This window comes from Syngnathus leptorhynchus, chromosome 15 (assembly GCF_054491065.1).
Source record: "Syngnathus leptorhynchus isolate UIUO chromosome 15, UIUO_Slep, whole genome shotgun sequence".
Classification (NCBI taxonomy): domain Eukaryota; kingdom Metazoa; phylum Chordata; class Actinopteri; order Syngnathiformes; family Syngnathidae; genus Syngnathus; species Syngnathus leptorhynchus.
In genome coordinates this window covers 5,099,152-5,124,726 of record NC_141209.1, presented here as the reverse complement: position 1 = coordinate 5,124,726, position 25,575 = coordinate 5,099,152, and the positions used below count along the sequence as shown (strand labels likewise).

The window sequence follows — 25,575 nt, the reverse complement described above, 5'->3', positions numbered from 1 at the left end:
GGGGAAATGAACAAAGATAATCTGGACATTTCAAAAGTGTTGTCCATTAAATGTTGAAGAAAATCTGAAATAAATCAGTCAATATACCAACTAATTATTGGATAGTGAGACACAAAGGTAATCAAAATAAGATTACAATTTCAAGAAATAAATCAAAATAAATGCTGGAATTGAATTAAAATTAAATTACACTAGTGGACTTTATAAATATCTAAATAATTGCATTGCATAACTACATTACATAAATTCTATAAGACTCACTTTATCTATACTATTAAAATAATATGATGAGAATCGGTGATAAGAAGTACCTCAAAATGCTTAAGAACTGTTTTGCATCAAGTTTTCATACTGTACAACTGTCTTACCGTTGCAACCCCACCGCAGAGTGGGGGGAAAAAAACAATGAAACCAACAATGTACCTGCTTTGATTTGTAAGGCAGTGACCTTAAAAGCTTGATAAGGAGACAAAAAATAGCAGACGGACATATGGTCAGGCAAATAAATACAAAGACATAAGGCCAGGGTGGCACCTGTGGAAAGAGGTAAGAGAAGGCAGAGGTAGAAATGGAAAAAAAGGCACTAAAGCACAACATGAAGGAAGGAGCGAGAGGGAACCAGTCAAGGCGGCAGCCCATTTCCATCCAAGCCAGATCGGAAGAGGCGAGGCTAATGGAGGTAGAGTTATTACACAAGGCGATTTTGTTTTCATAGCTTCTGGGGTCATAATCTTTCCAGCCAGCACATTTTACACCCAAGACAGATTAGAAACCAAGTTGAAGAGAAGCAGAGGTATCAATTTAAGCACGGCCTTCAATTCGGAACACACACACACACACACACACACACACACAAAAAAAAAACGTGCAAATATCAGTGAGTATGTCAAAGTGTATGTTTGTGTGAACCAGGGTGTGTGTGTGATAAGACTATAATTACAGCCGGGCTGAGCTCAGGGCAGGGCAAGAAGGATGGGGAAGAGGAAACAGAGCTCTGCAGGAGCGGAAGCGTCTTGGTAAGGAGATAAGCTTGAACAGCGCTAGGTTCATTGTCACTATGCGTGTGTGTGTGTGTGTGACTGAGTGTGTGTGTGTGTTGCCAGTTGCTCTGATGATAATCCCTGTAGACAGAGAAATCCACATTCACACTTCTATAAGCTTGGCAATTATACTGGGTTGGGGCCCGCTTACATAGCCAAAGAATTCCACATAAATGAGGCCGGCCGTGTGCACGCACACATTCACAGATTTGCGGGAAGGGATAAGATGAGCATCGGAAAAGCCGGAGCGAAGGATGAAACCGAGGGCATTTAACACAAGCGGTGGAGACGGGACAAAAGAGCAAGAGGCAGATGGAGGTGGAATGGGAAAGATAGACAGAGAAGGAACATTCTCAGTGCTCTATATTCAAATCTTTCATATAGTGACGCTCCTTTTAAACGCTTGCTGGCGGCAGCCTGATAAGTGGCTTTGCCGAGCGGGCGAGAAGTGTTATCGCTCGTTTGTTCCAACAGAAGCTGCTCTCTTTGAATGCGCGGACGTCGGAGTGTCTCATGCGTCCTCCTTATGACACGTTGAGCAGAATGCTTCCTCTGTGTTAAAGGTCTCAGTCAAAGACGATCGGTGTGCGGCGACGAGGAGTCCAATAACTTCTACGACACATGCGCCCAAAGAGCATGTTTGAGAGACTAACAAAGCATGCAATGTTCAGCATGCTTGAGGTTTTGCAAGTTCATCGGCGAGCAAATTAGTAGTAATAACAAGCTACGGATTTGCAAAAACCGTCAGAGCGGCTTTGCTTGCTGGTTTATTTGGTTACCATGGCGGGGTCAGAGGGACAGGTGTGGAGGCCTTCTCTCGCATCTTCTGCTATAACGTCCTGACGTGGACACAGAATAGAAAAAAAAAAAAAAAAAGGATTGTGCAGAGGTTGAGTCTAAAGGACTTGATGGACGTTTTGTCTCCATGTAACCGTCGAGGACTTGCAAGTTTTATCGAGAGGGGACGTGTGATATCGATACACCGAGAAGAAGAATTAAGGGGATAGGATGGGGAGGAGTGAGCAGGTGAAAGACACGTACAAAAAGAGCTACAGTAGATAATCACAAATGTGTTTTTTTGGGATGTGTGTGTGTGTGACAGCAATAAAAACGGATTCATCTTCTCACTAACCAACTGACATGATTGACATCAAGAAAATAATAAATCTGATTTTCGAGTCCGTACTTACAAGTCCACCGGTGATGTCCTTGGGGTGAGCAGGATGCTTAATGGAAGGGTGCAAGGATGAGGGGGCATGATGGGGGTAATGCCTTGGCAGGTGATACACATGTTGGGGGAAATAAGGCTAAGGAGGCAGGAGGAGAGGAGGTCAGATGAAAATCATAGGAGGGATCAAAATAAATAATGCTACAAAGCAGGGATGGGCAACTTATTGCTTATGTATAACTTGTATGTAAAATATTTTACTAAAAAAATCTTGATAAACCCATTTTGTCAATTGCCCATTCCTGCTATTAAAAAACAAAACAAAAAAAAACTTGATCATTCTCATGTTGGGTGCGGAAAAATAAAACAAAAATAGGATTGTCGTGATGGATGGAAAATGAGGCATGAAGCAAAATTGAGGCATGTGTTGGGAGTGGTTGTGGGGGACTATCCATCACCTCTACATTATTTTATTGACGGACCAACTTGTCTTACTCGGTTGTAGAAGGGGTGCTGAGGACCAGTCATCCCACTGAAGTAGGCACTGTGAGGCTGAGGCGGCAAGGAACCGGCAAAGGAGCCAGCCGGGGAACAGGCGGCCGTGTGCTGGCCGTATCCCGGCTGTGGACGGGGCACCACCGCCTCCTGCAAGGGCATTGTGGGATACGTCACCCCTCCCACGTGCATCTGCTCCCTGGCTGCACGCACATCTAAAAGAAAAGAGAGAATCACGGGGGAAGAGAGAGGGAATTGTTTGTGTGTGACGCCCATGATCATATCTCTGGCGATGACTATAAAGGGTCTTCAGATGCTACCCACGCATCAATAATTTTGCTTTATTTCGTCATCTGTGCCGAGTAAATGAATAGAGGAAACCAATTTAGGGGGGAATGTTTGAAATAAAGAGAGAACAACAACCTTCAACAGTGAATTCCATTTAGACTTTGATATTTACAATTTTGCTTTCAAGGAAGCAGCCTTGTTGACATTCTGGGTTGTTGGGTTTTTTTTTTTTATATGCACGCCACGTGATCATTTTGGCAAGCAAATACACAACACAAGACCATGGGAACTCATAGGCATAACCGAACTGTGCCGCAATTGTATTCCGCAATCAATCCGAGTAGGCGCCGAGTAGGAGAATTGGTGGGGGAACCTCCCTAAAGTGAAGTTAAACAAGGCCAGCGACAGAAACAGAGTAGCTCTGTGTCGCTGGCAAGAAAGTCGAAGCCAGAAACAGAAGGCACCAGAATGTCTCCTGGTTATACAAGTGGTGGCTGAATGACACACTGAGTGAGACCCAAAGCAGTCTGTGAACACAATGGGGGCCTTATGATGTGAGTCAGGCCCATGGGCGGGTATCAGTGACAGTGCTGCCCACTGACTGACCACCGGGCCCCAAATAAACGGCTGCACACACGTTGAGAGGATGGAACGAGATGAGATGACCTTCCTCCGCATAAGGAAACGTATAGAGGTGAAAACCTGCTTTGACTGGCTATTTTTAGGAGTTCCTTTAATTTGGTCCAATGCATGACTCAGCATTAGGACAGACTTTGTGTGTGTGTGTTTTCCTGTGGTCTCCTCACGATGATGCAGCAACTTCACACTAGGCGTCATTGACACTCTCAAATGGGCTGAACGTACACGTACACTGACGCATGGCATGAAAAGTGCGGCGCCACTCTGGCTCCTATCTTAATAGTTTTAATAGTGTTTGTGCCGCACGAATGCTCGAATTTGGTGAGAACAAGTATTTGTGAGCACTGTGTGTTAAGGATTGTTGTTGTTGCAATGTCGACAAAATTGAAGAAAAAATTATACGCAAGTTACGAATAGTAATTTAGTATATTGCTAGTTATTTTTGAATATTACTTTTTTTTTTTTACCCATCTGAATTAGGAATTAAAGTGGAAACAAAAGTGCCAACTGCACTACTTGTGTTCATACCTGCTATGATCTCTCGAAGTTTGGGGTCCAAATTTACGGTGCAGGGAAGGAACATTTCCACATCTCTGGCAGTGAGGACTGGCGTTCGGGAGGAGAGGAACACCTCAAAGCTGCGGATGTCGCCGTCAATCTCCAGCAGCGGTTCCACATCCTTGGTGGTGGGAATATTCTTGGACAGCCTTCAGAGGGAAAAGTGCAGACATTCAAAAATGACAATATAAATAAAAACTTATTGGTACGGATTGTACAGGTTTTCAAGTTATTTAACACTAGCCAAGTATGAATTTATGAGCATTGTTTAATTCATACTGAAACAAAACAATAAAATGGACGCCATGCTGGAAACTTTGTCAAGTTGAATAGTGTGAGGAATTAAGAGCTGCGGAATGTCTCAATACTGAATATACGGTGTAAGAGGCAGAACGTTGTCTGGTGGGAAAGTAAGAGGAAATAGCAAGATGGAAGCGATACGGTATGTAACGGTCATCATCAGAGCTCTCATCAGAGGGTCGAGATAACCAGATTTAGAAAAGACAAGACAGCATAAGGAGGTGGATGTTCAAGGACAGATAGAGTCAGGCACGTTATCTTCTGTGAGCAGAGGAGGAAACCTGAGAAGATGACAATCGGGGCAATTTACCAAGCAGCAGACGGAAGCGCGTCATGGTGCAGCGCTACAGTTAACATGATGTTTGTTATCTCAAGCTCGTCATAAACAGTATGTTCTGGGGTAGTTACATTACTGTGTCGAAGTTCAATTCTTGTTTATAACACGAGGCAAGATTTTAGTTGAGAAGGTCAGATGAAAGGAATTCATGTGACATGTTTTGAGAGGAATGTTGACAAGCGGCAACAACATCTGAAAATATAAAGTGGATTTTACATTTTGACAATTTTGTAGCGCATAGCTACAATACTGACCAATAAATCAGTTAATTGGATCATTCAGACCTGGAAATATGAATCTCAGAACGACTTGTGACAAGAGCCGTTCATCAACACAATGTGACGCTCTTATCAGATCCACATGGAGACTCAAGAAGGGAATTGGGCTTTTTTTTTTTTTTTAATCGTTGTCTCCATCTCACATGTGGACTCAGCGCATACAATTCCATCCTTGCACATACTGGTATGTTCAGGGGCGGAGCTACAGGGTGGCCACGGATGGTAATCAACCTCTATAGTAGTGCTTTGGACCTCCATTTCATAAAGAAATCCTTTCTCGGAATAAACAAGCTCACGTGGAACAGCCAGTCAGTTTTTTTTCTTCTGTTTCGATTTATTTTTTGCCCAGAGTCTCATCTGGTGTTGCCAATGAACACAGGCCGGCCTATGCGTGACTTTATTCAATGATGGCTACCATCGAGGCAGCACTCTCACAAAGTCAGGGGGAGGTCAGCATCTGGCGAGGGCTCAACACAACACATTGTTAGCGAATAATCAAACTCGCAGCTATGATAATCCAGTTAACGCACTGGTGGAAATAGCTCCATCAGCCTGGAGGAATTCCAAAGCGGTAAACGTTTCATAGTTGAGTGATGGGTGGAGGGCACAAAAGTTCATTCATAGCCACTTTTGACTTTTCATTGCTTTTAAAATCCAGCCAGTTTATGGGCAAACGGGCAGGTAGGGGTCCACCTTTCTGTTCAAGGACATTTTGACAGCACAGATGGCTGGTGATGGACTCATCTGCTGTTGCGGGGGCACAAACCTGTGACCTTGTGGATGCAGGACGTCTCCAACCAAATGTGCAAGTCTGGCAAGATGCGCAAGTGGAAGAGAATGTCCAAGTTAGGAACATTCTTTAAGAGTAAAACAGACAGTGAAGCAATGTGTTGTCATGGCAAACAATCAAAACTTTGTTGGCCCACTTAAAGACATGCCTTGTTAATTATCCATAAAAACGCAGAGACAGAGATATAAGAATAAGTGCTGTGAACACTTGAGGACACACAGCTGGGCTCTAGAGGACAAAGCCTTCTCAGTGTTTTCTCCCATTAAAACGTGCCGGACCCAAAAGGTCAACTAAGCAGCATGTTGGTAAATAGATAGAACCTTGCTCACCTGGAAGAAGACGGTACGATGTTTGCGACACATTTCGTGATTGGCTATCAAAAGCAGACAACCGGACTGCAAGGACGGGAAATGATAATAGAAGGCATGAGCTCATGTACGTTTGTGTATTTGCTTGGTTTTCCCATGAACTGTACTAACCCGTGTACAGACTGAGAGAAGTCTGTTTTCCCACATTTCCAGCGGGCTTAGTGATGTTTATTAGCGGTACGCAGACACAGACCAACAGGAGCCAGGGACTCTCTCACTCTCTTCATAGTGCGGCCACAGACAATCAAGCTGTTTATTAGTGGGATATTAGCTACCATGGTTCATATTTTTACGGTGAAAGATCGTCTTCTCCTTGGAAACTGAGAAATGTACTGTAAGATGACATTTGTTCCAAAGATAAGAACGAAGATGGTGAGGAATGCCCAAGAAAAAGCACTTTAGACAGATGGAAAGGGGAAGAAGAGAAAAAAAAAGTCGGAAGTTCGGTTCTGACAGTCCCAGCTGAACACTCATGGCAGTTCATTGCGACAGAGAAGAGCGAGCCAATCAGTAGGCGTTTGATCAAGAGAAAGGATACAGAGCCAAAAGCAGGGGAAGTGCTGGAATGGCGTTAAAGGGTGACCAATACCCAGTAAAAATGACAATTGGGTTTAACCACATCAAATGGCGTCCTTTGCTGATAACTAACGGCTGAGTCGTTAACCTTGGCATCAGGCAATGAACACAACTCACTTCAGTGAGTCATTCGCACAGCCAACGGATGAAGCAACAAAGGCGTTCTTATCAACAATCGATTCGCCAAACGACAAGTAGGACGCTTTTGTCGGGAGCGCCGACGAAACGGGGGTTTGATACTTTTAAGCTGACGAGTGAGATGGAAGCCATGAAGCATCCCAGCAGTCATGGCAACACAATAGGGCTCATTGACGAGGACCCCGGCTTATGACCGCGGCAGTACAGGCTCTCAGGTCCGACCGCTCTCTGTGTGGCTCGGCCATTGGGAGCTTTCGGAGCTTATCCAAATGCTAATAAGTCCAAAAGCTGAGTGGAGTACAGGCTTTCTTCTGCGCTCAGCCTCCCACACGCTGCCGGGAATGAACAGAATTCATCTCTCCATCCCTTCCGTGCTCTTTAGAAGCTGGAAGCATGAATGTGCCACTTGACTTTGCTTTACAGCTGCCCTCTGTGCTAACAGACAACATGCGCACACAAAGAGGTGGTCCCGCAGCCAAACATTTCCATAAAGGGGTCCAAAGACTGAGAGGGGATGCCTACAGAACAGACAATGTGCATTGTGTTTGAGCAGCTCAAGAGCGGCGATGTCAGAAGCTCAACGACCAATGCAACAGCGCGTGGGTGAAGAAGTTAACCAGGCCCGGGGTCGTCGCATTCCTCTGCCGGGCATTGTTGCAGCCCCTGGCACCTTGTCTGGATAAAGCAAGCGGGGCCCTCTCGAGGAAAACAACAGATCTACGGGCAAGCCGGCTGGCAAAGACTAATAATACATATCTCCAGCTACCGCAATGTCAGACGAAGGGGGAGAGAGCATAAATATGTTTTCACTTTAGACGGTGCCGTGTTATTTGTCTCCCATAAATCCGGCAAATTTTCTTGATTTGAATCAAATGCTTCAAGTAATGCGGACACGTTGCTTTCCCTGACTTGTGGCCATGTCTGGTTTGAATATACATTGGGTTTCGTCAGACTGAGTGAAGCTCTCTTCCACTGAGCTGGACTTGTGCATCCCCACATAAGCCACAAACACTAATGGGAAACACAACAGGCTGATAAAGCGGGCGGCCTCTCGGTGAGGAAGACTCGGGACGCCGTGGTTCTCCCAATCAGTGATTAAACTCATATGTAGCCTTGAAACAGAGACGCTTTTTCCAGACCACCCTCCCCCAAAAAAAAAAAAAAATCCGCACATAGTTTAATTTCTTGAGAAACAGCAAAAACACAAAACCTCAGCTTCGTGATTTATGCACAATTTGGAGGGCACTAATTTCACTGTAGAGTTCACAAGGCTGCATGTGGTTGTTTGATCGATAGAACAGACCAGTTGATAGCTAAGAGGTGCAGTTAAAGACAAAGTCTGTTTATGCACCAAAAATCCCAAAAGTGAAGCATTATTGCCCAAAAAAAAAAAAAAAAAAAAGTTAAGCTCAAGCTAAAATGATAATCCTCAAGTCAATGAGGGAGCCTTGTGTTCCAGATAAGGATGGGACTGTCGATAAACAAATAAGTATTGAACACAGCTAGCCAAGAACGGACAATAATGTCGCTAAACAAATGCGTTGAAAAACGTTTCACTTCTAACAAACCTCTGTTATAAAATCTATCATGACTATTAAATGCCGTTCAGCCATCGCCAAATCTGATTGATAAATCCTCACTAGCGGAATGACGCCAGGGTTCAAAAGCTGCTTTTAAAGCCGATATAAAATGACGAGGTCATGAAAGGCAAATAGGCCAGGTCAGATATATCGGGACAAAATTAAAATTAGAATTGTTCGATAGTGTTTCCAAGTCATCCAAATATAATAATCATGAATTAACTAATTGTATATCACGAGAGATGGCTCACTACGGTAGAGTGACAAATCTTGCCATCTACTTAAAGGTCAGCGCTGACCCACTCGCGACCCCGTGATGCTATTTATATTCATCCCTCCCACCTTCCAGCGGTTCTAGCACAAAGAAGAGAAGGAAAGATCATTGCTAATGCTGCCGACTGTATCTCAACGCAATTTCAGCCATCTCAGTGCAACATTTAAATGTTAATATGAGTCTTTTAGGAGTGAAAGCACAAGAGAGGGCCATGAAAATATTCTGAGTGTTTATTTGGAAGGATTCTTTTTTTTCTTGACTTTGAACTGAAATGGAACAAAGCATTTCTCCTGTTTCAGACCAATTAAACTAATCCATCAACCTCAGCTTACAACCCGAAAGGGGCTTTAAGGATTTTGGAGCAAAGAATGCTGCCTGACGTTCTTTCCATTCGCACATACAGTACACACAAAGCGACTTGGAAAATTTTGCACGACACCTGCACTTCTCGTACAGTAAATGTCCTGTTTGGCAATAAACTACACATGAATGGGTTCATTAGCAATTTGATGGTTCAGACTCCGAAATTTTAGCCAATTATTGGAAAAAAAAAAAAAAATCTTGACCAAATTCTAAATTGCACATTCTCTATGAAGTCTGATTTTATATCAATTGTATATTGATTGTCTCACTTTCCCTACTCGAGAATAGCACTCGAGAACTTTTTTTGTTTGTAATCACATTGAGAACAAATATGTAGACAGGCAAGGCAATTCAGTCTTAATTAGTGGAACTCCCATCTGAAGTGCTGAAACATTAAGATGACACTCAGCATTTAGGGTTACTTTAATTATTGTAATTTGGTTGCAATTATGTGCTGGGATAAAAGTGCCGCTCCAGCGCTCTTGTGGGTGGGTGATTCTCTTTATGTGAAATCCTTTAATACGATTTGAGATATTTAGCAGTGGCGGAAAATGCTGCGACCCTTATCTGTTCTTTTTTTTTTTTTCAGCTTTAATGCTTTCTCAACCTTTGCTCAGAATTAACTTCAATCTTTACCATGTGACTTGTTGTCATAACGTGTCCTTGAATTTTGGATTTGAGTAGATCAAGGCCTAAGCAAGACAAAGCGGCAGATAGCGACGACTACCAGCGCCATCTTTAATAATTTAGCCCGCAACGCCTGTTTAATCCGAACTCTCAGCTCTTGTCCTTAACCTTACCTGACAGCAGTTTTGTTTGCAGAGTTCCGCTTCCTGCGCCGTGCAAATGTGCTTGTTTGTTGAACGCAGCCGGCGTCTCGGGGTCTGATTAATTACACGGATTCTCGGAGGAATTGAGGGTGACATATGCTCTCGTAGTGGTGAGACAGCGAGTGCGTCTGTGTGGCGGCAACGGCAAGCGCCGGGTTTTAGGTGTGACTTGATGAGGACATATGTTCAACTGTATTGGCAAAGATCGTTTGCGTGTTTGCAGTTTTACAACAACTCTGGTGAGAACATGCGGTCAAGTGCTCGGCATCCATTAAGTTGTGTGTATGTGCGTAATGATTGGAAGATTCAGGTGCGGCGCCAGAAACCTACTTCTATGTGCAGCGGGGGCATCCTGGCACACACAGGGCACCAGATGTCAGAGCTGAGCAGGAACTTGCTCAGTGGACCAATGGCACTTTTTACAGCTGAAAACAGGATTTGAGCGTCCAAGAATAAACCCGCTGTGGGGACTGAACAGAACCGGCCCTCATTGAAACACGGAAAAGTTTTTCAAAAGTGAGAATTAAAACATTTGAGTGTACAGATTGTAATCAAGGCAGAGCGTGTGCGGGGAGGTACAGGGGGGGTGACCATGCCCTTCCGTTTAATTTCTATGGCGGTCTGTCACAGTTTTGTCCCCTGTGTTTGCAAAAGCGTCTCAATTGCTTCTTGGCTTTTGGAGTCATCTTGTCTAGCCAATTTTGCAACAACAAGGAAAGAATATATCACTTGCTCAATATCGTATAAAAAATTATATGTATTTAGTGTAGTAAAAAAGAAGGGTCCTTAAGAACAGTCCACTAGGACGTTTTTGGCTTAGTCAGCTCCAAGGGCATGACCAGTGTCGGGTTTGATTGACAGTTGTTGGCAGGCCATCATCTCATGTGGGATGGAAACGAGACAGACGGTGTGCTCTATGACCACGCTACTATTTAATGGGCCTGATTTTAAAACTACATGTTTGTCAGTTTTTAATGGTGCCGCTAACTAATCACTTGTGTCGTGTTCCATTCATTAATTTTCTAAATGTGTTTTTTCGGGCTGAATTTAGCTGTCACCACTTTTGATTAGGTATCATTTGTAGACTGGAAATTACATTTACTCCAATTAAGATTAAAAATAAAAAATAAATGATTTTGGCAAGATAGGTGATGTCAGTAACTTCAACATATTATTAGTTTATGAAAAAAAAATGTTAATATTTAATAGGGGGAATCTAAATAGCAGTGAATAATTCCGAATGTTGGTTTTACTTTGGTATCTCCAAAACAATGGAAAGATAATTCCGGAACAGCATTGCTCTATTTCACAGAAGCAATGCAATCAATTAAAGCATAATCGTATTGACTCGTGAGTCTTGAGAAAAATCCAGAAGTTAATTTACATAAGGACTAAATGTAATGTAATGACTCGAAACTACATCAAGGAAATCAACAGGAAAGGCGTATTAATGGTATTTAGAAGTGGTAGACCACATTTGGGCAATCACCATGAAGCAGGAGAGACACTAGTTAGCTTGTTGTCATTAAGGCTCTAATGGCAGCTAAACCTGAAGAAAAAAAACGGACCCCCGGAGAGCACGCAAAGGATGAAGACATGCAAGAGCACTGAATATGATAGTCACGAGCTTGCAAGCTCAAATTCAATTAGTGTGTGAACAGACAAAACAGCAGTACAAAACAGGAATACTAATAAGCCGGTCCAAAAACACGACTTGCTTCATTTCATGTTGAATCATCAACGGCGGTGTGCCGGGCGGACCGCAACGTTGGAACACAGCGCTGACTTTAATTTGTTTATTTCCCCTCACAGAACTTGTCACGCAAACTTTTTTTAATCACCGTCGCTTTAAATGACAACTTCAAATACATATTTGCTGCTACATAATTTGCGGCTGATGTTACCTTGCATCAGTTTGGTTAAACCCCCCACCCCCCTCCGCCTTCCTCACTCGACCATTAATGGTAAATCGCTGAGGTTATAAACCGATTGCGCATTCTCCATCAGATTAGAGGCTGTACTGGTTGACGCCCGGCGCCCGCTACGGTATTAGCGCTCAACATTTCTCCTCGTGTCCTTAAAAGACATTTCACAGCTTCTGTACATGGTTTTGTGGTCTGCTACTTTGAAGGCTGTACTGTAATTCCTTCTCTCCTTTTTTTTCTTTTTCTAAAAAGTTCACCAGGTTCGTTTATTGATATTTATTCATTCAGCCTGATGGGAATGATGGGAAATGAAAAAGAGTCAATGTGCGTTTAAAATATTTGCCTACAACTTAGCCATGCATGGGCTCACATAGCTCACCTGACAAGGATTAAACCCCACAGCACTCCCCCCCCCCACCTATCTCTAAAGCAGAATTCTAAAATAACTTGAGAATTATCAACCATAATTCCTCCATTCTACGATTTACAAAACGCCGATGTTATGCTCAGAAGCTTATAACGAAGAGAAGAGAGGAAGAGCCGGCCCGCTTTGTGACTGAGATGCAGGACGACAGCTGACCTATAAGGGCTGACTCACCCCCACATTCACTTCACCATTAATATATTCACTTATTAACGCTCAGGGGAAGTGCGGTAATGCTGGGTAAGAACTCGCTCGGTGATGTGCTAAAAAAGTCAAATGTGCATACGTGAGAAAGAATTTGTTAGAATGCAATGTCACGATTAAGACTTGTTATTGTGTTCACAACAAGACACTTTCAAAGATTATAGATGAAAATGCAAAAATATGATTTAGTACAGCTCATTATACTGCAAATGGATGATAATGTATGTCGGATACAGTTAAGATTTTCCGTATGTATGACTCTAATTACTTCTGATTTATGCCAGCTCGCAAATAAATAATCTAACTCTTAATGAGGCCGGTCATTATTACTATTTCGTCTCTGCTGGTGAATTGTTTCAAAATGTCGCAGGGGTTTTGGAGATTTCTCGCACAAAGCAAAGACCTGAGTCTTATCAATGGAAGATTTGTGCAAAAGATAAAGGCCCCAAGGCGAGGCCTGTTTAAGATGTCATCATCATTAACGTCATTTGTCCGACGGCCACAGCGAGACAGAGCGGCCATTTGGAAAGACACCCAGTGAGGAGGAAGATGAAGACAGACAGCGCTGCTGGTCAGGAACAGGAAGATGGTTACATTAGGCCTAATGAGCAAATGTGCGCTCACACCCACGCTTAGCTAAATGGCAGCTTTTTGTTGGACGTTCTTTTTCCTCGCAAGCATGTCCTGGTTACTTTCTATAACACTGCAGTGACAAGACATATCTCATCATATTCCAAAATGATCAGATTTAATCAATCCTAATCTTTCATCCACTCGTTAAAAGATATGACTGTGAAAAAGCAAAAAAATGCTGTCTGTTGAATCGAGCTGGCTGACCGGCTGACGATAAGTGTGTGTGACACTTCCCTGCCGCAGGAGTTGTAGGCGCTAGTGTATTGTGACAGAGTGCAACCTTTAAAGGCCAGCCACTGATGCACAACAGCGCCCAAACCCCAGCGACTCAGCCCACGACGGCCCTTTGCCTAAGAGCATGCACAAAGATGGCATGTCATCGCTGTGGCGAGCGCACAACGCCGTCCCTTAGCTGCTCAGACAAAGACATCGGAAACTACTTTGACCGCTTCAATGGAAACCCATGTCAAGTCATTAATCTAGCCTGCTTACTTTAATAGAGTCATCATTTGATGCATGCATAATGGGGAAAAAAAAATACAAAATGAAAGAGCCAGTGCTGTGGCACTAATTCCCATTTGAAGGCTGTTGGAAATGTAAATCATCTACTGCCATCTGCTGGTCACGTTTATGATTGCCAGGGAAATAAATAAATACCTTTAATTCATTTAATATATCCTGAGGAGTGAGGATTGGGATAATTGTTAATGTGATTACCAACCAAGTTAGTTGCTGGCGCCTGCTAAAATGGAGCATTAAGAACTACAGTAGCGGCACTGTGATGTTTCTTCAGGAACAGTCTCAATTACCAAGCGTCAAATGCTGATACTACGCCTGTTCGATGTGCACTTTAAAGCAATTGTGACCTTTTAAAATGACGCAAATCTCAGTGCTTGCCTCACTGGAAAAATATTTGTTATAATCATTTACTATGTATGACAAAGATTTATATGTTTTTGGGGTTTTTTTTTTAATGGGGGTGTTTTGACCTTTTGTGTTCTTACCTCTCATAGATCGTCTTGAGAGCCACCTGATCAGACACGCCATCACTTTCTTCTAAAAACAGGATGATCCATGATGTCCTGTAAGGCCACTCCTCAGTCAAATTGATCCACGACGCCAGACGATCCCAATTGAAGATGATCTGATTAGCTCGCAACAAACGACCTGTCAACGGGCAGACATAGCTGGTGACCCATACTGTAAAAATCCACCAAATTTTCCATGTGTAGGTTTACCAGTGATAGAAACAATATTGAGCAGCCTCCTCATGGTCTGGGGGCTGATGTCACTGAACCAGTCTTCGGTCACCAGCAACTTTGTCAAGTCAAAGGACATCTGTCGAGTGATGGTCCTCTGCATCTGGCGTCGCCGATACGTGTCCTTGAAAGATAGGTATCATTCCAACGATTACTTAATTACAAACAATATTTTCCATGCTTATGTAACAAAAGTCTTAATGGGAAAGGATGAAGAATTGATGGTGATTTTAAACAGTAAAACCCTTGAATAGAACTAATCATGTATATCAGATTAAATGGAGCTAAAATAATTTCCTGGAAGTCGTAAATTGACAGTCTACTCCCTGAGGACAAACTGACACAAACTGCATCATGAGATCCTAGAGACGCCCTACAGGGTCACCATGTGAGCTCAGGCCAAGTCATTTAAAAAAAAAACTAAAGGCGGAAATAAACATACACTCTTATTATATCATCTAGAAAAAAAATATTCTCTTTATTCATGGCAATCTGTTGAGATTACCTTGAAAAGCCCAAAAACTAAAAGGAACAATAAACGGGAATTCCTTTAAACCACATTCTTATCCAGCAGCTTTTCCTGTCATATAATCTGTTAAAGAGAAAAACTCTCTGTGACTGCAAGAGAAAAACAAATCAAAGAGCCACTGTCCCAAGCAGAACATGACACACAGACAAGCTATTGACACAGATCTACCGGGGAACATCTGTGATGGTATCAGACAGCTGTCATGGTCATGAGCCAAGATGAGGCTTTTGGTCGACTTTGAAGTCGTAATAGCACTTTTGTGACCTCTTTCTCAGAGATGAAACATATGGCCACCACTCAGTCAGTGCCCAAAAGCTCCAAGTTAAAGATAGACTTTTCAAGTTTTCAACTTGTACATCCGCTTTATAACAAATAGCTGCTCCTATAGTTAGCTCGAAGCTAACTGTCACAAAGGGGGAAATATTTACTTGCATTTAACTTCCACAAAAATAAAAAGTCATGGAAAACGAGTCATTCTGTCATTTCGCCCTCCTGCCAGAATCAAAGAGCTTTAGCATTCGAGGGTGCCAGAGGTAGGGGGGGGGGGGAAATATGTTTAGCAAACAAGTGAGGGAGGCGGGGAGGAAGTGTACGGTTGGTGATAAGGTCTCGCAAGGGGCAGGAAAGCATCAGTGACAGCAGCAGAGTCGCTTAGCCTCCTGCCAGCAGAGCCGGTGCCAGTGTTTTGTCGCGGGGACCCACTGCTGCTCGGCCTTGTCATTAGACGGTGGCGACGCAGCAGGAAGGATAAACAGCCATTACATCAATTACACCGGGAGTCTTGGCTGCACACCCAACTTTCTCTTTCCTCTCGCTTTACATATCAGCGGGTCTCCTCCTGTCCACTGGCCTCCACGCTGCTTGCCAAAGCCACGCCTACACTAAGCATTCTCTTCAGGCGGGGGGACGGAAATGAGAAAGCAGCAAGGGTTTCTAGGGCACAGAGTCTGGAGTAAACATTTTCCAGTACGGGCAGAATGGAGTGTGAATACTATCACAATGGCGGGATAAATGATTGATTTAATCGTTTATTTATGACTGCCTTCAATTTGTATTTCATGGCAATAATGAACTTTAAATTTGTGCACATTCAAGGTCAATCAAAATGCTGAAATTGAAGACGTTCCACTTCAAGGATTTTACTCGACATCATTAAAACGAGATTTACCCTGCGGTTAAGAGCGTTCTTGCTGCCAAACTTCGCCTGGTCCGGAGCCAGGCTACTCTGAGACATCTTCTTGTCAATGTCTTCAGTCCATCCTAAGTAAAGGAGGAGGTGGTAAAATATTACTTTGCGACCCAAAGTCCGCCGATGGATTTTGCTATACCTTCTGTAGCAAAGCTGTCGCCATTGGTGGGCGCCGCCATGCAGAGCTTCCTGGCAGTGCTGAGACCTCTGCTGTTGAGGAACACTGGCAGGTGGACAATGTTCCTCATGTAGTCATGACCGTTGATGTTGGAGTCTCTCAGCACGCTGTTGAGGTTTTGATTGATGGCTTTAATGATGATATGCGGGTCACTGGCGAAGATAGAAATGAAGGGCCCTTTGGAGAAGAGAACTCGCACCTAGCAGGAGAAGAGAGAGAAATAAAAATGAGCATGTGAAGCTGACTGGGACTCCTTTAATGACTAGAATCTCAACTTGTATTCAACTTTAACACACTTTGTTAACCTTTGACCATTTAGCCGCAAAAACTCCACACAGGAGCAGTAGCAGCTGTCATGTGCGCTTACTTCAGAGAGAATTGAGAAGATTGGATTAGCACACAGGAGGTTTCAATCTACTTTGGGATCACCCCATAAAATAATAACATTTGGCTAAAGGTGGAATAATTCTATTAGAGCAGCTGGGAGCAGGAAGCTAAATTCAAAGGGAAGTTGCGGCAGCTGGGAACAACAGGGTGGTTGTACACCAGCTGAGTGTTTGTGTGTCTGCTCAAAGACACAGAAAATTAGGTTCATGAGAACAAATATTGTTGAACCACAAAAGTGACAAGCACAAACCGTGTCCAGCATTTGCAGCACTTTGTCCTGTTCACAGGCGTCCAGCCCGTCGATGATGACGGCCATTCGAGTCTGGTTCTGAGTGAAGCCGTCAATGGTTTTGGCCATTTTCGACATCAGCTCCACCTCGTGTTTCAGAACCTGCCGTGACGAGGACGAAAGCTTTCAAAACATTTACGAGCGGCTGATTTGATTTGACTTGCAAATTCAATCATCTTAATTTACGATCACAAAGAATTCCAGCTGCCTCAGTTGGGATCTGTTCACGCTACCTTCATAAAGCCTTCACTCTTGAGTTGGTGCAGATTGTTGGCAGCGCTGTGCAGGCGTTTTCTCTGGGAGTTGAGGACCGAGTCGCCCATTTGCCACCAGGTCTTACAATTGAGCAGCAAGGCCAGGCCAACAATGCTGGCCATTGCGATAAGCACTGCATTGACTGTCAAGTTCTCAGGGTCCACCTGAAAAACAAAGCACACATCAGTCAGAGGCCTACAAAAGCAAGACATACTGTTCTTACTGAGCTTACCTTAAATATTGCGAGCAAGGCTAAACCGGCGATGAGGCAGCAAAGTGTCAAGGAAAAGAGTACAAAGGATGGCACGCAGCATGTCTTTTTCCACTTTTTACCTGGGCGGTGAAAGAACAGGAATGATTTAATCAAGCTTGCAGTGTGCTAATCGTAATTAACAGCTTCCTTAACCACTTAATAATGCACGAACGGAAGTAAACAGCAGTTGTCGAGCCCTAATTTACTTATTGTTGTTTAATAAAGCAGGGTAACAGGATGTCTGTCATATTTCTGCTAATGTATGATGAAATATTCATTTATACGATCTTGACCAATGAAAATAAAATCAGGAAATAGTAAATGTAATATAAAAGAATAAAAAAAGTCATATAATGTAATATGAATGTACTGTGACTTGCTGGAAGCTGGTGTCATAAATAGAAGACAGTAAAGTCACCTTGGATCTCATCATTCTTGAAAACTCGAAACAGCCGAGTGGCCATGAAACCAAACTCCCTTTCACACGCGTCAGAGAGCGTGGCAATCATCTCGGCCATGGAGGTCTCCCCTCCCACACTGGATAGGCGATTGTAATCCGTGAAAAGGAATCTGTCACCACCAAGAGAGAAAATTTATGTCATGCAAAGATTCAGCTAAAGGTTTTGTGTGTCAAGGTCACCTGACGGGCAGTGCACGGGTGGTTTGTTCAGGCAGCTCGGGGGCATTGACAAACATCAGTTTGAGGAGAAGCTCCAGGTAGCCAATTTGCCGGGCCAGGCGAGTGCTGATGACCCACGCCCAGTTCCAGCTCTCTCTCTCACGTCGGCTTCCAAAGTACACCAAAACTGGAGTACAGAAAAAAAAAAGCAAATATTTTTAATTGAATTTTTTTAACATACATACATAACATTCAACATGGCAAGCTGTTTTCTTTCTTGATTTCTCCTCCAACATCTTTTTATTGTTTATGTAATGGCGCCCTCTTGTGGGCAACACAGTTGAAAGCACATTTTCACATAATACAATAGTCTATCATTTTACCAAAGAAGATGTAAATCAAAGCGAGGAAGCTGATGGAAACGGCGATGGCCAGCTTGTGATCAACAGTAAAGCCCAGTATCACAGCCACTGAGCCACACAGCAGGAGGGTGAGGAAGACCACCAGCCAGGAGAACTGGAACAACGGCTCAATCTGCTGCCCTGCAAACGTCTTCATTTCATCTTGAGAGACAAATAGAGAGAATAGAGGACTCCTGTTAATTCAACTCATCGTCAAAAAGGAGATTTCGGATGATGCGCCTACCCTCGAGTTTCTTCAGAAGAAAAGATTTGCCACTGCCCCACTGTGCGTACAGCCCAACGCAGATAGGAGGTTGCATGGTGGGCTCGCTGAGAATGTCGGCAAGAGCGCTGCTGTACAGGTCGTAACCCAACATGTCCCCGTCGGTTTCAGTTGGAGAGAGGTGTTCTGAAAGAGACAAGCAATAAAAATAAGCATGAATGGGTTTTCCCAAAAAAAAAACTGAACAACAACAGGGGAAATGGTCCTACTGGCGCCAAATATTTGCGTGAGGATGCTTTTCTGGTGGGTGCAATCGATGTTGTACGGTGTTTCTCCGGCCTTGTTCGGACGGTAAAGTAGACGGCCATCTTTAGGGTTCCTTAGCAGCAACTCGGCTAGCTTTCGGCTCCTCCCTCTGATGGCGATGTGGAGGGGTGTGTCGCCTTTCTGTTTAGTCAAAATGAGGTCACATTAAATAAAGATGATAAAATGACTAAGCCATTAAAAGTTTAAAATTCCTGACCTTGTCTACAGCTGACACTTTTGCTCCTTTATCTAGCAACAGCTCAACGATCTCGATGTTCCTCATTTTTGTGGCTTTGATGAGTGGGGTTTCTCCCTCCTAAAAAGACAGGGTGGACAATCTGCTTTTTGGTGGAAAGGACACGCGACATTACATGCTTGATAGCTGTAGAATGTTCTACCTTGGTGCAGCTCTCCGTGTCAGGGTTACACTGCAGAATGTCCCTCACCATGGTGGCATTACCTTTTTCCACAGCCCAGTAGAGAGCAGTCTTTCCATCCTGATGAAAAAGGCATTGGGATTCAATTTAGAACAATTACTATGAAATTAAAAAAAATAATAATAGAATTTTGTGATGGCAAAAGATGTGACGACCATTGCAAAATATCATTTTGACATAATGGTAGTGCAGCAATCTCCAAAATGTGTCATGCACTCTATTGGTGTTTGTTTTTGGAGTCAAAATATTTTCTTAAACTCTTGAGCCGTGGATTTAAATTCACTTCAAGTAAAATAAAGAGGGTTGAGTTACAGTGAACACAAATAGGCCTCCCGCTTGCTTCTAAAGATCAACAAAGGTTTCGGCGAGGAGCTACCTACCTGGCCCCTGACATCAATATCTGCGTATTTGTTCAGTAGAGCTCGCACTATTTCCACATGACCTCCTCTGACTGCTCCAATCAGCATGGTCTCCCCGCTCTGGAAAGAAGAAACAGTGTGAGGCCGATTGCATTTGCTTTCCCATGTGGTTGTCTAAAAAAACAAACGTCTAGTGGGTCTCACCCTATCTGGTATGTTAACATAGGTGCCGGCATCCAGCAGATCCTGCACAATTTCTGTGTGTCCCTCCTTTGCAGCGATTGCCAGGGCTGTGTTGCCGTCCTTGTCGGTCATGTTGACATTGGGGTTCCTCTTCAGCAGCTCTTTGACCACGTCGGTGTAGCCGCCTTTCACGGCCACGATCAACGCTGTCATGGAGTTCTGCAAAAGAAACAAATCCAAGTTGGCTGTTTGTTTAATAAACTGACTGTTATGATAATAATAATCTGTTTACAGCTCCTTCCTGGTCTACGTCGGCTCCGTTGGCCAGAAGGTGCATCACGCTGTCGTAATGACCTTTCCTGGCAGCCCAGATCAGTGGAGTGGTGCCGTACTGCAAAGAGAGAAACAATTTAAGAATTATTGAAATGTTAGACAAGTTATTGTGCAATTTAATTATTCCCAAAAATATTCCAAGACTTATTTGAATGATAATGACACGGGTACAATATCACTTAGTGGGTTGTTACTTTGTCCGAACAGTTGACTTTGGCTCCGTGCTGTAGCAGGAGATGGACGATCTCAGCGTGGCCTCGACCCGCCGCCCAAATTATGGGATAGACGCTATACTGTTAGGAAACACCACAGGGATCATGTTAAGTCAAATCAACATCTAATCCAGTTGAAAGAATTCTATAAAAATGTGAACCACCACTGAATCTTAAATGCATCGTCAAAACCTGACATATGAATGCGTATCCGTTTTAGTACCTGACCCGTGATGTTCGGGTTAGCTCCTTTGCTCAGGAGCAGTTCTGCCACATCTGTACGACCTTTATAGGCGGCCCACATGAGAGCAGTCCAACCTCCCTAATTAAAAGACACAAACAGATACAATTTCGGGAATAATACATACGGACTACAAAAATGGCTTCCAATGAATCCCTGCGCAAGACAATAAAGACGACCTTTGTAGTGCTTTCTGGGGACTCAAGTCAATGTGCTATTTCGAGAGTGAGTGACACACATTGTACCGAGGGAACAGTAGCACCCAACATGATCTTTTGTTGTTATAAATAATCCCACCGTGATGCACAGTGTGCATGACTCAGATCATGTCGCTTCCTTTAAGAGCTTAACGGGGATTGCTGTTAGTGCAACTGGACACAGAGGCGACTGTATGCTCGTACAGTAGGTAGGTCTCTATTACAGAAGCAAATCCTATCATTGTCTCATATAAAGAACATTAGGGGTTCTATAAATTAGATTAGTAAAGGATAAGAGCCATCACTCACAATAGTGCTGGTAGTAGTAATGTCATTTCATAGCTAATGCATCTTCAGATTTAACCAGCACTCCAAAGAAAATACAATAATAGCTGTTGAATGAAGACCTGAAAGTTGAGAGTTGGAATACTATATGTATATTGAATTTCTTGACTTGACTAAATGTCTATTTACTTTTACAATCTCATAGTTTCAATTTCCCCTCACCATAAATTATTTCCCAATGATTTCACTTTTACTGACATCTTTTTATTTATGTCGATATTCTCACCATGTCTCTGTGTTCCATATTAGCATCGTTGTCCAGCAATTCTCCCACTATCTGGATGTGGCCTTCCTTGGATGCTGACATCAGAGCAGTCCAGCAGTCCTGTACAAAGATGCAAAGTGTTACCATGGGAACCGCCACCCAGCAACATGTCAAAGCTGTGTCTGGCTGTACACAATCTACAAATGTAGGGGCCATGATGTGACATTTATGTGCAATCGCAGGTTACAAGATCTGCCGTTAATGAAAGAATGGAGTCTGATTAAATATTATTATTATTAAATCGGAACAATTTTTTACACCTTCTCCGGATCGCTTTAAATTCATTTTAAGGTTGTGTACGTGGCAAGCTTACAACATCATCGAAGTTAATGTTAGCTCCTCTCCTGATGAGCTCCTGTACGATCTCCAGATTGCCTTGCTCAGCCGCCACCATAAGGGGAGTCTGTCCATTCTGAACGGAAAAAACAAGGAGATGAAGAGCATGTTTGTTAAATTTGAACAAACAAACCAGGGTAGCAATGTCCATACAGAAACTTCATTCATTTTATTGGGGAAAGATAGTAGCTGTTGCAACTTACATCACTCCTGCTGTCGACGTCTCTGAACTTATCCAAGTGTGCTTTAATGGCAGCCAGGTTCTCCTCCTCCACGTAGTTGAACAGACTCTGGACAGCCACGGAGGTCATCTTCAGGGAAGTGGTGGTGTCCATGGCTCAGTGCTCAACACCTGGACGGCGCTGTGACGGGCGAGGAAGGCCAATTAGCTTATGCGTCGGTCCTACGTAGACAAACTGTAGTCTGGAAATAACACATAGATGAAGATGAGCCAAAATGAATATTGGTCACAGAAGGCAAATTACAAAGTAGATTTTAGTCATATTTGCAGGTCATTAGTGCCACCATAGCATTGCCGGAAATAGGATCAGGATTAGAACATTTAATTCAGTTCTGGCTGCTCATGCAGAAAATGAAACCGAACATGAAAAATGTATCCGTCCTCAACTGTTGCCCATTCAGATCTCTTAGTAAAAGTAATTTATGTGTGGCACTACCTTAATTTCTCCTGAACAAATAAAAGTTGAGGAAATACGGTAAAAAACATTAAAGTAGTTGTAAAACATCCATCAATTTTTTAATCAAATCAAAGATAAAAACATCAAAAATAAGATCATGAGTGACAAATTAGCTTCATAAAAACCTTTAGGAATGATGGATGAAGAACTGGAGCAGACAAAGTGCATACATAATTTAAGTGCAGAATTTTTGGCGAGCTTTGACCTTGTTTTTAAGCATTAAGCACTCTTCATTTGTGTAAGTACCAGGCCATAAGATCATAAGATGCAATAATTAACTCTCGTGACCGCTTTTATTTCACCGAACAAAAGAAAAAGCCATCAAACATGGCCGCTTCATTGTAAGAGTGATTCAAACGATCGATGAACATTAATAATTCATCAGAGTTGGGGGCTGGTGATCTGTCTATGGTGTACCCTGCCGGCTGGGATGATATCCAGGTGGTATCGTGCTAATAATCTGAATGGGGACAAGCGCTATAGCAAATTGGGTGCGAGATGGGCTCTTCCATTGTGGCACGACCATGCAACCAAAGTGGCCTCAGAAGAGATTTCCCCTGAAAGCAGCTCAGTGTTTCAATACAATCCAGGAAGCACACAGAGTTTGTGCTCGGGTCAATACTGCCTGACATAATTGTTGGCCAGACAGTACAAAAAGAGCCAAAGCGGCCAAAGACTGACATTTGTGTTTTTCCTATTTCTACCTGGTTGTTATTTTCTTCTAACAGAAATCCTGAGAGCAGGGGAAAAATCCTTTGTTGACAAAAACGGCAACAGTTGACACGCCCTCTCTGCTCTTTGGTTTCCCAGCGCAACAAGGAGATGACTACATCACCTCGTCGTTCGGACAAAAAACACAAAGCAACCAACAAGTGCTGCAATCTAGTTTACGTATAAATATGGCAGATTATCCAGAAAATGAAGAAACAAGGATCTCTCTTACCTTGCAAGGTTTTTTTGTCCAACAACAGTGTAAGTCTTGCTCTCTCGCTACACACACACACACACACACACACAGAATCTACAAACACTGCCTGGATCAGGCTCAGAATCCCTCCCACCTCTTTTTTTTTTTTCCCCGTCAAGGATGAATATTAGATGAGGGGGGCTGGCTGACACTTATGGCTTCCCCACACAATGGCAGCACTAGATTTCAATTCAGAGCATGCTCCTCACCATTTCCTTCAAATGAAAGAGTTCATTTCTATTTTGTGTAAGATTACGTAATGAAGGTTTAAAGTATAACTAATGACGGGGATAAATTAATTATTATTTATTATTAATTAATGGTAAATCATTTAAAGCATTTATTTCACAGTACATCATTGCATGCTTTCAAAACATATAAAACATGGACTACATTTTGTTCAAATGAAGCTTTACTGTCAAATAAAACAATAGCTACTCAGGTCTGTGGGTTAACTCAAAATAGCAGTCTGTTTTTTCTACAGCCCGCAAACGTCTAATGTCACTTATCAATTTTCAGGATCTGTTTAAGGTAGCAATATGTCCCAGTTTGTATGTATGTTAAACAAAAACAAAAAACACCAATCTCATGGAATAATCCCCAGTGTAATATGATCAACATGCTCAGGTCAGCAGTTTGAGGGCAAGACTCTAAATTTACCAGTCAGCTCTTCATTACATGTCATGTAGATGTTAAAACTGCTGAGGATCCCGTTTCAAGACATGCCCAAAAACATTTGACACTCAGAAGCCACGTAAATTAATTTAGGCTGTTTTTACAATGCAATATACTGGATGGATTATTTTGTTCATTAAAATCAAACAAACAAAACCCTGCTACTTCCTGCTCTTAAAACCAATCAGGGACATAACTCAAAATTATATATTAAATAAGAAAATCACGCTTAAAAACTCAAAGTGATCTGCACTTTTGGACTTGATGTTTGTTTGGCATATCAAGCAGTGGGGGTTAAAGAAACGATAGCACAACATCTGGATGGTACTTTTACCTGTCACATGGCCACAACGTGATACATTTGCAAGCTAAACAAATATATATTTGTAATACTATCCGGCGATTTTGTGCTCTGAAAGACTTACTTCGATCTTACTCTGTTAAGTTCAATCCACAAGAGTCGATGACAACAGTGACAGTAGCGATCTGAACTTCCAGTAGCTAACAAGCTAGTTGTTAGCCTTAGCTACGGGTGGTTAGCACCCTCAACAAGTACTTGTCATTTTAACAAAGTGAAGGGAAAGAACACAAAGAAGAACCAAAATGCTCCTACCTCAAGCGAAAAACTGCGAAAGCGTTGGGACTTTTCTGTTACAAGTCGACAATGTCCCGATCATGTTTTGTTGACATTTCCAAGGCTTGTCATTTTAGCGTTGGGTTTTTTTCCTTATTTTTTTTTATCCCCCAAATGACGTCAACGTGAGGGGTAACACGTTACAGAGCCGAGGAAAAAAGGAAATATACAAACAAATATAAATATTCTTTTAATGCATCAGAAATAATCCAAATATGCACATCGTAATTTAAAGCTAAGAATAAATATATTTTTAAGACTTAATATTATATTGAAGGACACGTCACATTGCGTAACTCCGCCCCTACGAATATTGTAACGTACAAAAGGGATTAAATACTTTCTACGATCAAAGTTGGACTTGTATCGGTGTAATTTAACAGAAGTAATCCTTTCTTGACGTCATACACCCTGAGAGTTTGACAGCTCGTCGTTAGTTGCTACATCCCCTGCTTTATTGTTGTGATTTTTTTTGAAAGAAAAATTAAATGAAATCATTCTGTGGAAACAACAAAACAAAAAAAATGACTGTATATATGAATGAATAATATTACATAGTACCAATCTTTAAAAAAAAAAAAAAAGCCAACTTGTAAA

The 25,575-nt window shown here is 42.6% G+C and overlaps 1 protein-coding gene across 5 annotated transcripts in view; it reads right to left on the bottom strand.

Moving 5' to 3' along the window:
- The window catches only part of kidins220a (kinase D-interacting substrate 220a), a 29,768-nt gene extending 4,665 nt beyond the window's left edge, over nucleotides 1-25,103 (bottom strand). Inside the window, exons 1-28 of one of the 5 annotated variants that reach the window (XM_085932815.1) lie at nucleotides 24,958-25,103; nucleotides 22,208-22,427; nucleotides 21,982-22,080; nucleotides 21,630-21,728; nucleotides 20,844-20,942; nucleotides 20,603-20,701; nucleotides 20,368-20,466; nucleotides 20,097-20,294; nucleotides 19,914-20,012; nucleotides 19,495-19,593; nucleotides 19,314-19,412; nucleotides 19,060-19,237; nucleotides 18,812-18,976; nucleotides 18,550-18,729; nucleotides 18,188-18,353; nucleotides 17,966-18,117; nucleotides 17,527-17,627; nucleotides 17,273-17,458; nucleotides 17,001-17,141; nucleotides 16,325-16,562; nucleotides 16,165-16,256; nucleotides 14,447-14,591; nucleotides 14,213-14,375; nucleotides 4,159-4,337; nucleotides 2,704-2,918; nucleotides 2,231-2,347; nucleotides 1,820-1,879; nucleotides 424-456 (exon numbers count right to left, since the gene is read on the bottom strand). In XM_085932815.1, the coding sequence (XP_085788941.1) occupies nucleotides 424-456; nucleotides 1,820-1,879; nucleotides 2,231-2,347; nucleotides 2,704-2,918; nucleotides 4,159-4,337; nucleotides 14,213-14,375; nucleotides 14,447-14,591; nucleotides 16,165-16,256; nucleotides 16,325-16,562; nucleotides 17,001-17,141; nucleotides 17,273-17,458; nucleotides 17,527-17,627; nucleotides 17,966-18,117; nucleotides 18,188-18,353; nucleotides 18,550-18,729; nucleotides 18,812-18,976; nucleotides 19,060-19,237; nucleotides 19,314-19,412; nucleotides 19,495-19,593; nucleotides 19,914-20,012; nucleotides 20,097-20,294; nucleotides 20,368-20,466; nucleotides 20,603-20,701; nucleotides 20,844-20,942; nucleotides 21,630-21,728; nucleotides 21,982-22,080; nucleotides 22,208-22,339 (3,633 nt within the window). In that variant the 5' untranslated portion in view covers nucleotides 22,340-22,427; nucleotides 24,958-25,103. Of the gene's footprint in view, nucleotides 1-423; nucleotides 457-1,819; nucleotides 1,880-2,230; nucleotides 2,348-2,703; nucleotides 2,919-4,158; nucleotides 4,338-14,212; nucleotides 14,376-14,446; nucleotides 14,592-16,164; nucleotides 16,257-16,324; nucleotides 16,563-17,000; nucleotides 17,142-17,272; nucleotides 17,459-17,526; nucleotides 17,628-17,965; nucleotides 18,118-18,187; nucleotides 18,354-18,549; nucleotides 18,730-18,811; nucleotides 18,977-19,059; nucleotides 19,238-19,313; nucleotides 19,413-19,494; nucleotides 19,594-19,913; nucleotides 20,013-20,096; nucleotides 20,295-20,367; nucleotides 20,467-20,602; nucleotides 20,702-20,843; nucleotides 20,943-21,629; nucleotides 21,729-21,981; nucleotides 22,081-22,207; nucleotides 22,428-24,769; nucleotides 24,899-24,957 lie in introns of those variants that run through there. The other 4 variants (XM_085932811.1, XM_085932813.1, XM_085932812.1 and 1 more) reach the window with 4 other exon arrangements.
- Between the last annotated feature and the right edge of the window lie 472 nt (nucleotides 25,104-25,575).